This window comes from Physella acuta, unplaced genomic scaffold (genome assembly GCF_028476545.2).
Source record: "Physella acuta isolate Inbredline_101_S28 unplaced genomic scaffold, ASM2847654v3 ptg000133l, whole genome shotgun sequence".
Taxonomy (NCBI): Eukaryota; Metazoa; Mollusca; class Gastropoda; family Physidae; genus Physella; species Physella acuta.
The window spans coordinates 15,466-32,032 of NW_026731652.1; the positions used below are offsets into that span (position 1 = coordinate 15,466).

Consider the following 16,567-nt stretch of genomic DNA (forward strand, 5'->3'; position numbering starts at 1 on the left):
ACTTTTCTGTGTGAGCAATTCTCTTGTTTTCCAGTGTGGCTTTGTCATGCCTTTATTTATCTGGCCACGAAAACAACAAACTATGGACTATAGAGAGACGTAGCGAGGTTATGGATGTACTTTAGACCACGTCCTCACAAATATGGACCGTATCAGTCAACGTCTCACTTGACATGCTTCGTATCTTTTAAAGGTGCAAGGTATTATTATAAGAACTGTTGTGTATGCAGATAAAAGCGATGAGTGGAGTGTTTTTTTAGATCTCATAAATACAGTTTAGAACAGCCTCCATGAGTAACATCAACTTATAATTTGATGAAAATCTTTAGGGTGTAAGTTAGCGAAAGTTAGGCATAAAGGTGGAGGGCGCAGGGTGTATTTTGTCACCGGTATTTTTTTTTTTTTGCTGTTTTACGTTCAATGTGAATAGGTTTCCTACGTTTTTAAAATCTCCTGTGACTAGTTACTATATCTCGACTGTGTGTAGTTTAATCTAATGAGCTTTTTAATTTTTTTTGGCGCCCCTATGATCGACGGCTGGGGCGTCAACCCCCCCCCTCCACACCACCTGACAACGCCACTGGATGACCCACGTTGACCAGAGTGGTGGACGCCCCTAGAAGGTAGGTCATCGTTATCAATACACCTTCTTTAAGTTCAAGGCGAAGAGATTAAAAACTTTCCACCGCGTGACGTCACAGAGGTCAGCTTTTAAAAACGGCGCCTTGTTCTATTTTCGTCTTATTTCTGGTGGCTTTCAAGGTCACTTACGTGTGACACGTCAAGTCAGTGACCTTGGTGTGGAGGCTGGGTCACAGTAAACAACCAGCTGATCAGCTTATCAAGACATGAAGGGTCAGCTCATGATACTGACCGTATCAGCACACACAACTTATGAATGGATACAGCTAGAACTTTCTACAGCACACACAACTTATGAATGGATACGGCTAGAACTTTCTACAGCACACACAACGTATGAGTGGATACAGCTAGAACTTTCTACAGCACACACGACTTATGAATGGATACATCTAGAACTTTCTACAGCACACACAACTTATGAATGGATACGGCTAGAACTTACTACAGCACACACAACTTATGAATGGATACAGCTAGAACTTACTACAGCACACACAACTTATGAATGGATACAGCTAGAACTTTCTACATCCTCTACACAGGAATCCAAGTCTTAACCATTCGAACCCTAATCTTCAGCAGCCGAACCCTACCTAACTTTCATCACCTAAACCCTTGCCAATGCCTAGCAACCGAACCCCAATCTTCGAACACGTCATAGTATAATTATTCTGGTATAAGGTGAGAAAAGGTGGGATAATCATGTAAGAAAGAAGGAGAAAATCCTGTAATATTATGTAAGAAAGGGAAATAATCCGGTAACATTATTTAATAACGGAAGATAATACTGTAAGAACGGAAGAAAATAATGTAACATATATAATGAAGGGTGATAATAATGTTGCATTATATAAGGAAGAGGGAGATAATCATGTAGCTTTCTGTACAAAGAGAGAAAATCCATCAAAATTATGCAAGAAAGAGGTAGATAATATTATAATATTATGTAAGAAAGGGAGGTAACTGTAACCTACCGGTGGTCCTCGGTCACCTTTCTCGCCTTTAGTGCACTGACAGTTGGCTCCGTCGTCCCCTGTGGCTATCCCCGGGGGTCCTGGAGGGCCCTGGGTGGGATGACAGTCAATACAATTAGCCACAACTTAAGGGAGACAACTAAGGAACAAAACGTTAAACCTATCCAACTTAACGCTTATCTGACTAGTAAACTGATAACAGTTTTTTTAAAAATCGTGGTTAGTGTCTTAACAAACACTTGTTTTACTGATTATTTAAAGATTTGAATTAAAGTAAATAGATCTATAAGTGTGTGTAGGAAGGGGGGACAACTAGCAAGGCCAGACCGACACACAAGCTAAACAGAAAAAAAATCACAAAACTACACCAGGTATATTAATTGTTATCGTACATAAATCAGAGCAAGACATTTAAAATTAATTAGAAAAAATAATTAACTTGGAATTTCTCGTTATGCCATTCACATAGTTTCTTTATTAATTTTAATCATATTATGCAACGATAGAAGACGTAGAAATAATATTTGTATTCATGCTTTTAATACAAAACAGAGGTATAACTAATAGGCGATAAATAAACCTGTAATAAAATCAGTTTAATTAATTTCATTAAGATAAAAATAGATGAACAAATAAAGTTGAGAAAGATTTTTAAAATCTTGGTAAGATTCTGCAAAAACAAAGAAATGGATATTTGTCATGCATTAGTTTTAAAAGAAAAAAAATATTGCTGCTATTGGTAACCTGTAGAACTAAATAGAAAGGTAATTAGAAAATATGGAGTTAGTTTCACTTACCGAACAATCTTAGCATAGCAACGAAACAAAGAAAAGACGACAGTAAAATGCATTACATTAGTTAGAAAACAGTCGTGAGAGAAGAGTTTAAAAGTTATTCTAGCAGTTATTTTTTTTAAAATAAAATAAATATTGTCTATCACAAAACAGCTGATGTTGAGTGAGGTTAACGTTGAGGTAAACACAACCTCTACAGTTAATTAGTCTAACTAAAATTTGTCAAGATAGAAGACTAATGCAGTTAATGAATAAAGGAAAAAGACGGCATGGTATTTCAGAACAAAAAGCATTCACAGACTGATTTATTCAGAAAAAAAGGATTGTTTTATAGATGTGACCAATTTCGACCATGTGGACCATGATAATTTTTCGAGTCCTATTTACAACAAGATGTGAATTTGTAATTTTTAGCGATCCCCTAAATAAATTGAAAATTGTATTCGCTGATTATTTCTTCCATTAAAAAAGCATTTTTTTTCCTTAGACAATAGCTTCACATTTTAAAAACAAATCTTTATTTCAGTTCCTTCTATCAAAAGAGAAATCGCCCATAGTGTATTAAATTTATTGTAGAAACTTTGCGATCTTTTTGATAACTTCAAGATCGAAAAGTAGTTTTGTAATACAATTTTCGAGCCAGGAGCGGATTAGCTGACGTCATGCTATCAGAGTTGTGAAGATCAGAGGTGTATGTTGACGGTTTGGGATTAGCTGACGTCATGCTGTTGTGAAGATCAGAGGTGTATGTTGATGGTTTGGGATTAGCTGACGTAATGCTAGCAGAGTTATCAAGATCATAGATGTATGTTGATGGTTTGGGATTAGTCGACCAGTCATGCTGTTGTGAAGATCATGGATGTATGTTGACAGTTTGAGATTAATTGACCAGTCATGCTGTCAGTTCTGAGAATGAAAGGAAATGGAACAGTCCAACTCACCGCCGCCCCTGTGAAACCTATTGGACCCTACAGACATAGGATGGGTTAGTCCAGTCTCAAATAAATATTTGTAGTCGTAGGTCTGAGATTGTATTCAATCAATAGAAAACATATCTACAATGTGATTTGTGGCAGTAGAGTTTTTGTAAGGATTAAATGAGAGTCGATGGTGTATCTGTTATAAGTGAGTTGTTAAATATATATGTGTATAAATAGGCATATATATATATATATATATATATATATATATATATATGCGCCTGTGTGTGAAACAAACATTAATATTTAGATAAGTATACCTGTAGTTAAGTATCAGTTTGTAATTAATTACACAGGCTAACACGTGACACACAAACATAGCCATAAAACACACACACACGCACACACACGCACACACACACACGTGAGTACACACAAAGGTTGCAGACGAGACCGTCAACCTTGCACAGCGGACAAAACAGGCATAGATTTAGCTTTAAGCTAACAGGTCACAGTGACATTAACTTGCTCCAGTTTGGTTTGATCCAGTTAGAAGCAGCAAAAGTAGACAAAAAGCGATGCCATGATTAATGGTTAAGTCACAAAATGTGTTTTAAAAATATTTCGCAATCAAACTTTAGACTATTATTACTATTAGTCTAAAGATTTAGGTTTAGCCTAATTAAATTAAATACAACTTAGAAATATTTTCTTTTGTTATCCCTGTATTGATTTCTCGATTTGTTAAGTATTTGGATGTGAGAGTAATTAAACGTTAAAATTATTTGATGCAAAAATGTTTGGCAAATTTATGTACGAAAAAATATATTGAGTATGTTTGTATTCACTGCTGGACAAATATTATTGTGATTAATGTTTATTATATAAATTACTGTATAAAATTAGTTAAACTCAGGTAAAAAGTGACGTTTAGTCTCAGACTTACAGGCAGTCCTATAACACCTGGGTCGCCATGTTCGCCCTTTTGGCCCTAAAAGAATAAAAAAAAAAATGATCACAATTTTGAAAAAAAGTATTTATTATTAGAAAAATAACTATAAAAACGATTACAAATTTTTTTATCACTTGTTGATGACAATAAAAATATCAAGTAACACGTGACTTCTGTGTTGTCTACGTCAGTTTCATGTCATCGTCTTGAGATACTGACGTCACCATCTTACGTCAGATTTTATGACTTACCTGATCACCTTCTGGTCCCATAGGTCCTCGGTCACCCTGTAAGGTAAGACACGGTTCAATTACATTCAGAACAGGTAAATTGTGTCAAGTGTGACATTAGATTTAACTCTTGAATCAATCAAGGTACAGATATTTCGTGTGTGAGTTTTTCTAAAAGTTAAAGATGAGATGATTTAATTACCTTAATACCTGGAGGTCCTTGTAATCCCATAGGGCCCTAAGTAAAACATACAAAGTATATTCTAACAGGTAGAAGGTTGTAGTAAATCTTAAGGAGGAAAGGGCAGTAAGTGTGAATGGGTTTTTAAGGGGAGGTAACTCGGTCGGGATAATAGAAAATTCTCTATTTTATTAATACTGGCTGTTGTTTATGTTTTTACAGCAGGGAGTGACATATTTGTCTTGTAGCATGTGCTACATGCCCATTACAGCAAGTGGTGACACAGTTATGTTACACGATTATTTTTTAACAGTTTTTAAGGGGAACATGTGAAGCAAACCAAGAAGGAACCAAGAAGGAACCAAGAAGGAACCAAGAAGGAACTTACCATTGGACCGGGGGGTCCTGGAGGGCCAGGGAACTGAAATGAGAAAAATCACAAGTAAGTTTTCTTTTATTACACGTTCTAAAGAATTTTTCAGGTGGATCTATGAGTCAGACACGTCTAGGAGAAAAGAAATAGAAAGAACGGCAGCTGTAAGCTGATCTAGCCAACAGACAAGCAGACGACAGCAGCAAGACGAGGGTAGCAGACGACAGCAGCAAGACGAAACTAGGGTCAGCAGACGACCACTTTACTCACCATTTCGCCACTTCCTCCACCTTCTATAATGCCTGGCTCACCCTTATGAGAATAAAAGAAAATGATGAAACAAGGTGAGCATTCGTAATATGTAGGTAGGATAAACAAATAAAACGGATTAGTGCCAGGGTCTAAAGACAACTCAAAACCAAATCACATAACCAGTAACGACAACCCGCTACACAACCAGTAACGACAACCCATTACACAACCAGAAACGACAACCCATTACACAACCAGTAACGACAACCCATTACACAACCAGTAACGACAACCCATTACACAACCAGTAACGACAACCCATTACACAACCAGTAACGACAACCCATTACACCACCTGTAACGTCAACCCATTACACAACCAGTAACGACAACCCACTAAAAAACCAGTAACGACAACCCACCAGCAGACCACATAATCAATAATGACAACTCACTAACAGACCATACATTCAGTGAGATAAATTACTAACAGACCACATAACCAGTAACGATAACCCACCACATAACCAGTAACGACAACCCACTACATAGCCAGTAACGACAACCCATGAAATAACCAGTAACGACAACCCATTACATAACCACTAACGACAACCTATTACATAACCAGTAACGACAACCTATTACATAACCAGTAACGACAACCCATTACATAACCAGTAACGACAACTCATGACATAACCAGTAACGACAACCCATTACATAACCAGTAACGACAACCCATTACATAACCAGTAACGACAACCCATTACATAACCAGTAACGACAACCCATTACATAACCAGTAACGACAACCCATTACATAACCAGTAACGACAACCCATTACATAACCAGTAGCGACAACCTACTACAGAATCAGTAACGACAACTCATGACATAGCCAGTAACGACAACCCACCATATACCCAGTAACGACAACTCATGACATACCCAGTAACGACAACCCACTACATAGCCAGTAACGACAACCCACGACATAACCAGTAACGACAACTCACTACATAGCCAGTAACGACAACCCACTACATAACCAGTAACGACAACCCACGACATAACCAGTAACGACAACTCACTACATAGCCAGTAACGACAACCCACTACATAACCAGTAACGACAACCCACGACATAACCAGTAACGACAACTCACGACATAAACAGTAACGACAACCCATTACATACCCAGTAACGACAACTCATGATATAACCAGTAACGACAACTTACCGGTGGGCCGGGTAATCCCGGGGGTCCGATCATGCCGGGAACCCCGGGGTGTCCAAACTCGCCAGATTCACCTTTACGCCCTGGCTCGCCCTGTAATCAAATAAACATGGTCAGGTAATTACATCATTACACGTGACCTAAATTAACAGACGGAAAGTTTAAACATTAAACCGATATTCACACAGATTGGGGCCAGCTTACCGCTAGCTTATAGCATGGCCCAGAGATGGCCGTGGGCCACTTACCGGAGGGCCATTGTGGCCAGGCGTGCCATCTATGCCGTTTCTACCTGGAACACCTGGGGTCCCCTTGGGGCCCTGGAATATCATAAGTGGTTAGGTTAGAGTTCTTTTAAGATTTTGTACAAATAGTGTTGTGTATGTGTTTAATTCATGGGTTTGTTTGTGTGTGGTCATTTACATGGTTCAGATTCATGCTCCTTGGGTAAATTGACTCTATTATACACTATTTTATTGTATATATATATATATATATATATATATATATATATATATATATATACTTAATTTATAGTTAACTACTTAACTTATAATTAGCTAAGCATTTTGTTTTCAAGAAAAAAAAATTAAAAAAATAATTCTTTCAAATGCACAAAATTATTTTTCATAATTGAAAAAAAAAACCATGCTAAAATGTAAAATTGTATAATCAAGTAGTGTTTTAATGTAATCAAGATCAACAGTAGAGTAGCATCAACCTACCTGCTGTCCTGGTAAGCCTAATCCGCCCTTTGACCCCTTGGGCCCCGTTGACCCAGGCTCACCAGGGGGGCCTTGAGGCCCTGGGAACCCTGTATATCCAGTTTTGCCGCGCTCCCCACGCCGGCCCTGTTTAGGAAGGTTCGGGTAATATGTCTGTTTGTTTGTTTGTCTGTCTGCTACATCACGCCTGTACAGGCTTGTGAATGTTAGTTACTGCTGACTATCCAACGTTTAACTAAGCTATCAATAGCAGAGTTAGTTACTGCTGACTATCTAGAGTTCAACTAACCTATCAATAGCAGAGTTAGTTACTTCTGGCTATCCAGAGTTTTAACTAAGCTATCAATAGCAGTTACTGCTGACTATCCAGCGTTAAACTAAGCTATCAATATCAGCCTGTATGTCTAGTTAACCCACTGATTAGAAGTTTAAATTTCGGGGCTTTAATTAAAATAAGCCTAGATTAAATCATGTTAATCAGCATACATCGTCAGCAACGTCTACAAAAAATGAGTTAAGTCTAATATTTCAAGGTGCATCCAAATGCCAGATATATTATTGTAAGTAGAAATAAAATTTGAAAAATGCAGACTTGTCAGACTTACACTAAAACTTTCTTTTAATAGTATTTAAGATTTGAAATGGTAGGAGAAATATAACATTATGAGTGACGTAATTAAATTTAAATTAAATTCAGTTTTAATTTAAGAAAGGGAACAAAAAAAAAACCACTTCTCCGAGATTGATTCTATCAGTTAAAAGCTGCTCAACAGTTTCCTGATTTTTTATTTACCCTGAGGCCCCTCCTGCCCCTGTCCCCCTTCTCACCAGAGGGTCCAGGGGGCCCCATGGGGCCGGTCCTTCCGGGCTTGCCCTGTGACCCCTGCGGACACAAAGGCAATATGGTGTGCGCATGCTCACAGAGAAGACACGAAATTAGGTCACAAGGAGGAGCAAGAAAGAAAAAAACGAGACTCCACAAGACGTCACAAACAGCTGACGATATGAAATACAGCTAAAGTGTCACATAATTATGTAAATATATACGTACATATATAATTAACTGGGTCAGTTTTCGTTATACATTTAAAAATGCATCTTAAACTGTCTGTAAAGCTAGTTTATTAATTGTGTTTAATTAGCTGTTAATGAAGCGGGTTAATGATAGCTCATTAGGAGATTGGGAACGATTGTTTTAGTCAAAAAGCAAAGTCGAATAGAGGTTATGTATGTAGACTGAATTTTACGCTGGTAGCTTGGTTGTCGCTACCCAAACATCTGTTAGACATTGTGCACTTCGTCGTGTTGTCTGTGTGCTATTGTGTGGAGGTTTGTGAAGTAGGGATGTTAATTACCAAAGATGCATCTAGGTTAGAGAGCAAAATGCAAAATGTATGCAGAAATGGTTTTCCAAGCTTTTAAACGCTAGCTCTCAAGGGTTAAGCACTGCTTCTATCTTCAAATAGTGGTTCTCAAAATGTAGCCCTATTGCGGTGCTGTTCATTTACGTTTACACGTATAGTCAGCTCGAAAGATTTGAGTACAATACACTGTTGAAGGTACGCCGGGATCAGAGCCGGCGTTAGGAATACGCGGGGCCTAGGGCCAACCATCCGCGCGGGGTCTTTCCATTATATATATATATATATATATATATATATATATATATATATATATATATATATATATATATATATATATATATATATATATGTGTGTGTGTGTAAAAAGGCCTATATAAAGTGATGTACCCACATAATAACACAAATGTTTTGGAGTTTATAAGCTAATGTCAAACTTTCCACTATAATAACAGATTTTTATCTCTTCCATGTATTAACCCAATGTTCGTAGGGTTTTTTTCCCTTTGCTAAGATATTAAATCACTTTTAACAGTTATGTAATTCATACCAGATCACTTAAGAAAATTTAATCACGTGCCGAATAATTAGGAAAATAAAGTTTACAATACAGCGAACTCGGCCTGATGTATCAAAACAGTATAGACTTCAAAATTTGTTTAGAATTCATACAATATTTTAAAACCAAAATCATTATTGTCTTAATTATTGAAGGTGTGAATCCTTAAGGTGACACAACATAACAACAGTTTTAACTTTCTTCCAAAAAATAATAATAAATCACTCTGTTTAATGCCGCCTGATATAGATCCTAAGGCCCCCCCCCCCATCCTCGTCGCCCTCCTCCCACCCCTCTGCACGCAACTGAATGTTAATTTTGTTATACCAAGACAAGTAGGCCTACATATAGAGTAGCCCCCCCCCCCCCGAAAACGAAATGAAATTTATATAATTTATGGAGAAAATATATACTTTTAACAGTGCCCGCACCCCCCCCCCCCCCAAAAAAAAAATTTCAAGTGCCCCTCCCCCCCCCCTAAGAAAAAAGTCTGGAAGAAACACTGTACATATACGACATTATACGACATCTACAACAAGAAAGTCAGGACTAGAGTTCATCAGGTCACTAACTGTCTACTATAGACATCCCGTCTGCTCACTAAAAGGACGTCTTCATCGGTCCGCATACAATAGGGTATCTCTTTACGTCGTGGGCTAATTCTCGACCGCTATCTCCAGTCAGCTCAGGTCAAATGCCAGGCGACCGTACCCTACACAAAGGGTAGGTGTGACACTATTTTTGTATCGAATTACGGCCTGTCCCAGTTCAGGTGGGACTCACCAACATCAACCGTGGCCTCAGTTATAACAATCAACAACGTCGGCATTCCACCATTTAGTTTTTCCCAATTGAATTCAGCAACCATTTTTTTTAAGTTTACGAACTAATTCAGATAACAATGACATTGCTGAAGCGCGGGGCCCCGTTCGCCACCCCCTAACGCCGGCTCTGGCCGGGATTAAAGTTAGGGCGTAACTACGATCTGATTTAACTTTGTTTAGTTTGATGCGGTGATACGGCTTTTATTTTTAAACAACGGTTCTCAAAGTATATTGGCTGCTTCAATTATAAAAAAAAATTGGCTCTACATCAACTGATTCTGTTTTTAGTATTGAATAGTTTAACCCCCAAGGGACACAAACATGTAAAAAAAGAATTTAAAAGAACGATTCAACATTATTCTAGTTTGGTAATTTGCTGGGGTCTGTTTTACTTGTTAAAAAAGCAATTGCGATGAGTGCTAGTTTTTTTTATTAAAATTGAAATCGACATCATGTTTCATCCTGTTATATTCCAGCCGCGGCATGTACAAACGTTGAGAAAATGCAGTTCAAAGTTTGATAGAATATTATCGCTACATAGAATGACACCAAAAAAAAAGTAGAACAGAATTCTTCCATGTGGTACCATCAAGACTGCGCTGAAATAAAATGTCACAACTTTTTTTCAGTTCAACACAACAGTATTATACAGGGTAATTAAATTTGAAATCATTTTAAACATTTGTTGTAGAAAACTTTAAATTGGCATAACGGGAAATTCCAAAATTGAACATCAAACACCTAGACAACACCAAAAGCTGGAGACATAGATACACCGTTGGTAGCTAGAAAACATCGATACAACGTATGGTAGCTAGAAAATATCGATACAACGTATGGTAGCTATACAACAAATTGGTATACACCATTGGTAGCTAGACAACGAAGATATAACAAGCATTCATCTGACTGCAGCAAAAGCATTGAACTTGATCGAGCGGAGCCTTCTGAGGCAAAGTAGACGCGATTTATTTAGCCAAATATATAGGCAGATTCGCGAATTTAACTAAAAAATTAAAAAAAAGGAAAAAAATCTAACAAAAATAGATGGAATGGAAAAAGACATCTATCTTAGGATAACGACGATGAGACACCTATCCTGGGATAACGACGACGAGACACCTATCCTGTACCTCTAGTGACGCACAATCCCACCGGTCCGCCGTTCGTTCAGAGCGGGAAGATTTCTTCTTTTTTATCGAGCTTATGTCCTTGACCTCTAAACGACACGTGCGCCGGCGATGCTTTAGAAAAAATGTCAACAATTGTTTATTTTTAACTTATTGTTTAGAAAAATTGAGTTTTGTTCATTCCAATTCAAAGTTATAAATCGCAGTACTACTCAACATCATCGGTACCCAGTCAACAGAAAGCTAGGTCTGAACTTAGATTACCTTAACAAACCTGAGAGCTAAAAGAAACTATCTTAACAAACTTGGGCCCTAACTGGAAGCACCTTATCAAAGGTGAGCCCTAATTGGAAGCACCTTATCAAAGGTGAGCCCTACAATCCTTTTGCTGCAGTCATCCTAATGTTTGTTTACAAATTTTCAAACGCGTGGATACATCATTTAACATACACTTGCTACAGTCTACAAGATCTAAGTTAGATTTTCCAAAAGTCAAATTCAAATGGTGCGTTATATGGATGACTGCAGCAAAGTATGTTAAATGGTGGCCTAAGTCACTTCAGAACACGCATTTGGCTGGGAAAAAAGTGTCTGAAGTCACTTTATGACTTTAGGATGTGTAGCTTAAGTCACGTATTGAATGTAACAAAACAACAATATAAAGCGATATCAAACAATATGGCGCTGTGGCACTGGTACGACAGGTGCACGTGAGACAGGTGGGCCAGGTGTGATACCAGGTGCGACACCAGGTGCGACACCAGGTGCAACACACCAGGTGACTGTTCACCTTCTTCCCTCGTTTCCCAGGTGGGCCCTGGACGCCGGGTTCACCTTTAGGGCCCTGAATGTACCCGGCCGGAAAATTGTCCGGCATTTGGTAGCCCAGGCCGCGCTCACCCCTGCCGCCCTTTGACCCCTTATCGCCCTGGAAAATATGGTAGAGGTCAGAGTTTGGTAGAGGTCAGTTTGGTAGAGGTCAGAGATAGTTTGTTGGTCAGAGGGGTAGAGGACAATTTGGTAGAGGTCATAGGACAATTTGGTAGAGGTCAGAGGAGTAGAGAGGTCAGTTTGGTGAAGGTCAGAGAAGTAGAGAGGTCAGTTTGGTGAAGGTCAGAGGAGTAGAGAGGTCAGTTTGGTAGAGATCAGAGGAGTAGAGAGGTCAGTTTGGTGAAGGTTAGAGAAGTAGAGAGGTCAGTTTGGTAGAGATCAGAGGAGTAGAGAGGTCAGTTTGGTAGAGATCAGAGAAGTAGAGAGGTCAGTTTGGTGAAGGTTAGAAAAGTAGAGGTCAGTTTGCGAAGCCCTGTAGACAGGTAACAGCTGTCCTGACATGCAGGCTCTGCGAGCACGGTGAAGTATGACGTCACATCTACGCTGATTCTAGAAAAATAAATCTTGGCAGGAATTTTCCACCGGTTTGTATATGTGTGAAGTATAGACAAGGAATGTGTAAGACATACAATACAATACAAATAGTTCCGCATGAGTAGGAATAATATCAATTTACCTGAAATGAAACGATCGATGTATTAAACTATTGAATTCAAAATTAAGAGACATTAGTGAACAATGAATATAAACATCGTAATTTCCAATTTTGATATAATTTTCTCATAATTCAATTAAAATATTTTGCGCTCCAATTTTCGTAATTTCGCGTAACCTTTAGAAGAGCTGACCTCTATTGTGGTTTCACATGAACGCTATTAATTCACTTGATTTTAAACGACCTGAAACTAGCCATTTATGCTTTCAGCCTTATATTTCAGCCACTACTGCCTATAGAGTCAGAGTTAGATCTATATCATGCATGTTTCCAAGATGTCACCTACATGCAGAGTTTCTTCCAGGTATCTCTCTTCGCCCCCCCCCCCCCCGAAATTTTTTTACCGCCCCCCCCCCCCCCGAACGAAATGAAATTTATATAATTTATATAGAAAATATATACTTTTAACAGTGTCCACCCCTCCCCCCCCCCGAAGAAAGTCTACCGCCCCCCCCCCCCCGAAAATTTCAAGTGCCCCCCCGGAGAAAAAAGTCTGGAAGAAACACTGCCTACATGCACAAGATTGCACATAATGCTTAAAGATTATTTAAGACATTCAGCGGAATTAGTCTTTTCTTAAACAATAATCTCATTCATTAAAAGATGATTTACAAGAAAATAAATTATTCATTTAGTTTAGGTCTTTAGTTTTGATAAAACAAAGAAAGTTAGGAAACAATTTTCTAGTTTTCATTTGGACATTTTACATTTTGAATCCAAGGGAGATAACAAAACAAAACGAAAAATTAAAATTAATGCGATTGTCTCTCTTGGCAGCTCACTATGGTTTGATTAGCCCACAGAATACTGAGAGGCCTCTGGGACCGTTTACAGCCTGTCCTTTAGGCCGGGCAATCCTAAATGCCCTTAGGGGGCCCTGTTGGCATATGCTGGTATGTGTAGGAGAAGCCTACCTGCCCACCACCCCCTACACGTATTAAATACAAGTCTAATGCTGGTATGTGTAGGTTGTATCTAGTTTCCCCATCCCATCCCCCCCCCCCTCCCAACATATCAATTCATGTTTTAACCAGGTATGTATCGTTGGTATCTGACTGCTTTATGTAGGATTTTAAAACTATTTTACGCCACATTTCGTGGTTTATTTATTTCATTTTGCTAATGCCCTACTTAAATACATAAGCTACAAATGTCGGAATGAATACAAAACTAATTGAGAACCACTCAAATAATTAATTTAAATTTAGAGCGAAGCCTAGTTTCACCTCCATTTAACAAGCTAAATGTTAATTAATTAAAGCAATAAGCTAAGAGCGATAGGTGTTTGTTGATTAGTAAGCGCCTTCCACCAGCATTAGGTAAGTTAGCAACAGCTGATCTTTACTCCATTTTAATCGATGTATATATATATATATATATATATATATATATATATATATATATATATATATATATATATATATATATATATATATATATATATATATATATATATATATATATATATATATATATATATATATATATATATATATATATATATATAGTATTTACACACTTGTATGTGGAGAAATAAGAGGCAGGTAAGATAGAGTGAAAGTAGAAAAAATATAATGGTAAAAATGTAAGAGACAGATGTCTGATAATGCAAGGAACTGATAGTGAGGTTGAATGAAATAGTACAATGCATAAATGCGAGCAGATAAATATTATATTTGAATTAAAATTAAACAATGATATTATACATAAATATACATGGTGGTGATGTACTATGGTGACTGTTTATAAAATATTTCTTAGCTTATAATTAGCATGCAAATTTAGAAATAAGACAAAATGGCTGCTTAAAGTCTTAATAAGACAAAATGATTACTTGAAGGCTTAACACCTAAGTAAGAAGTAAGACAACAAGATTACTTAAGTCTTAAGACACAAGTGAAACACTTACTGGTGGCCCCGGATCTCCATCTTTACCAGGGGGGCCCTTTGGTCCTGGGGGTCCCGGTGGGCCCTGAAATACAACCAGAAACTACAATAATGTCAAGCCTCTGATGTTAGCCGTTTAATTCTATGTTGACAGGGGAATCACCGCTGACATGATGGCTAATACGAGGCCAAATTAATTAATTAAAATAAGAATCTACTAATTATCTAACACGTGACTGACCTGTTCACCTCGCGGCCCGACCATGCCGTCAAAACCGTTGAGTCCAGGTGAGCCAAGGTCACCCTTGTCACCTTTAGGGCCCGAGGGTCCCGGCTCACCTCTGTCACCCTGGGGAATATGGAGGCAAACATCAAAACGTGTGGGAGTGTGGAAACATCAACACGTGTGGGCGTGTGGAAACATCACAACGTGTGGGCGTGTGGAAACATCACAAAGTGTGGGTGTGTGGAAACATCACAAAGTGTGGGTGTGTGGAAACATCACAAAGTGTGGGTGTGTGGAAACATCACAAAGTGTGGGTGTGTGGGAACATCACAACGTGTGGGTGTGTGAAAACATCAAAACGTGTGGGTGTGTGGGAACATCAAAAAGTGTGGGCGTGTGGGTAGACCTACATATGTATTCATAGTTATCATGGTGTAGGCTACGTGTTTGATGACGTGCATATATGATAAAATATTAAGTATGTTGTGAACATATATTGCTTTGCAGCGTGTGTTTGTGTACGTGTGTTTGTGTACTAGAATTATTATGTACAGATAGGATTGCGCGTGATCGTGTACATGTATGATTGTGCGAACGTGAGATTGTGTTTTTTTGTATGCGACATTTATATGTTAACATTATTTGCAAAATTTGTATGATAAAACCCCAACACACAAACATTTGAAAATAAACTTTTAAAAACATCTTTCGTTTGTTAAAAAAAGTTTCAAAGGATGCTCAAAGCCTGATAATCCTCTAAGACTTTACCCAGGTGTTAGGGATATTCTGTTCTATTAAAATAATTAAATACAGCTAATTAAACTATGAAAGGTTAATTACACAGGCATGCGGGCTTTGATGTGGGCTAAAAAATTGACAGGGGTTAATGAAAGAAATTGCCATGCCGCAGTCATACATTCAGCTTTTTTTTTTAAACATTGCAATTCGCCCATGGGTCGGGGGTTAAATAATTAGTTATTTTCCAAACTTCAAGAAAAAAAAAGAAAAAAAAGAACGTTAAGAAAAATAAATAATAAATCATGATATTACTTTTAAAACGGAACAAAATAACTTATCCAAGAGGGGTAATGCTAACATGTGAGAAAGTTTGAAACTCCAGGCCCAGTTGATTCCCCTTACAAAAATAAACTTTATTAGCTAAATTAAGGGAAAGAACTGAGCAGAAAAGCGTTTCACCCACGTTCAGCAACCCACATGCTCTTGTTAACTCCCCTTTACGTTTTTACTACCAGCGGTATAGCTTTTAGTAATTAATGGTGATTTCTATTAGACTAATTAACACGGTGATAATTAGCTTGTTTAATCCATTCTTAGATTTTATCCTTTTTCCTTGAGTTTTTATTTAAATTTTAGAGAATTATCAATGTTATTTTACCTCTTCTTTTAATTATTTGTGCTCTCTCTAAAGAATGCTACCGTTTACACAACATTTGAGCTAGATAAAGTTTCATCACGTAAAGATAGGAATTGGCCTCAATAAATTTTATTGCCTAACTTCAACATGGTTAGTTTTAGTGTATATTATTTAGCAAATTCTACGCAATCCAATTTTTTTTTTTTTACATAAATCAACAGAATTTATTTTAAGCTGAACATAACTTACAATAAATTCGATACCTACATTTTTAACTCAACTTATTATTTTTTAAATCTCAACTAAGCAATATACTCATTACAGAAACAAATGTTAAAGTCTTTGGTAGCATTACTTGAGTTCAATAACTT

General features: G+C 37.6%; 1 protein-coding gene across 5 annotated transcripts in view; it reads right to left on the minus strand.

The window, feature by feature from the left end:
* LOC131935151 (collagen alpha chain CG42342) overlaps positions 1-16,567 on the minus strand; it is a 35,757-nt gene that overhangs the window by 12,669 nt on the left and 6,521 nt on the right. For 4 of the 5 annotated variants that reach the window (XM_059291507.1, XM_059291504.1, XM_059291503.1 and 1 more), the window contains exons 7-19: positions 14,837-14,944; positions 14,618-14,680; positions 8,082-8,171; positions 7,289-7,414; positions 6,812-6,883; positions 6,567-6,656; positions 5,340-5,381; positions 5,085-5,117; positions 4,718-4,753; positions 4,537-4,572; positions 4,280-4,324; positions 3,355-3,381; positions 1,620-1,709 (exon numbers count right to left, since the gene is read on the minus strand). In XM_059291507.1, the coding sequence (XP_059147490.1) occupies positions 1,620-1,709; positions 3,355-3,381; positions 4,280-4,324; positions 4,537-4,572; positions 4,718-4,753; positions 5,085-5,117; positions 5,340-5,381; positions 6,567-6,656; positions 6,812-6,883; positions 7,289-7,414; positions 8,082-8,171; positions 14,618-14,680; positions 14,837-14,944 (858 nt within the window). The remainder of the gene's footprint in view (positions 1-1,619; positions 1,710-3,354; positions 3,382-4,279; positions 4,325-4,536; positions 4,573-4,717; positions 4,754-5,084; positions 5,118-5,339; positions 5,382-6,566; positions 6,657-6,811; positions 6,884-7,288; positions 7,415-8,081; positions 8,172-14,617; positions 14,681-14,836; positions 14,945-16,567) is intronic. The other variant, XM_059291505.1, reaches the window with a different exon arrangement.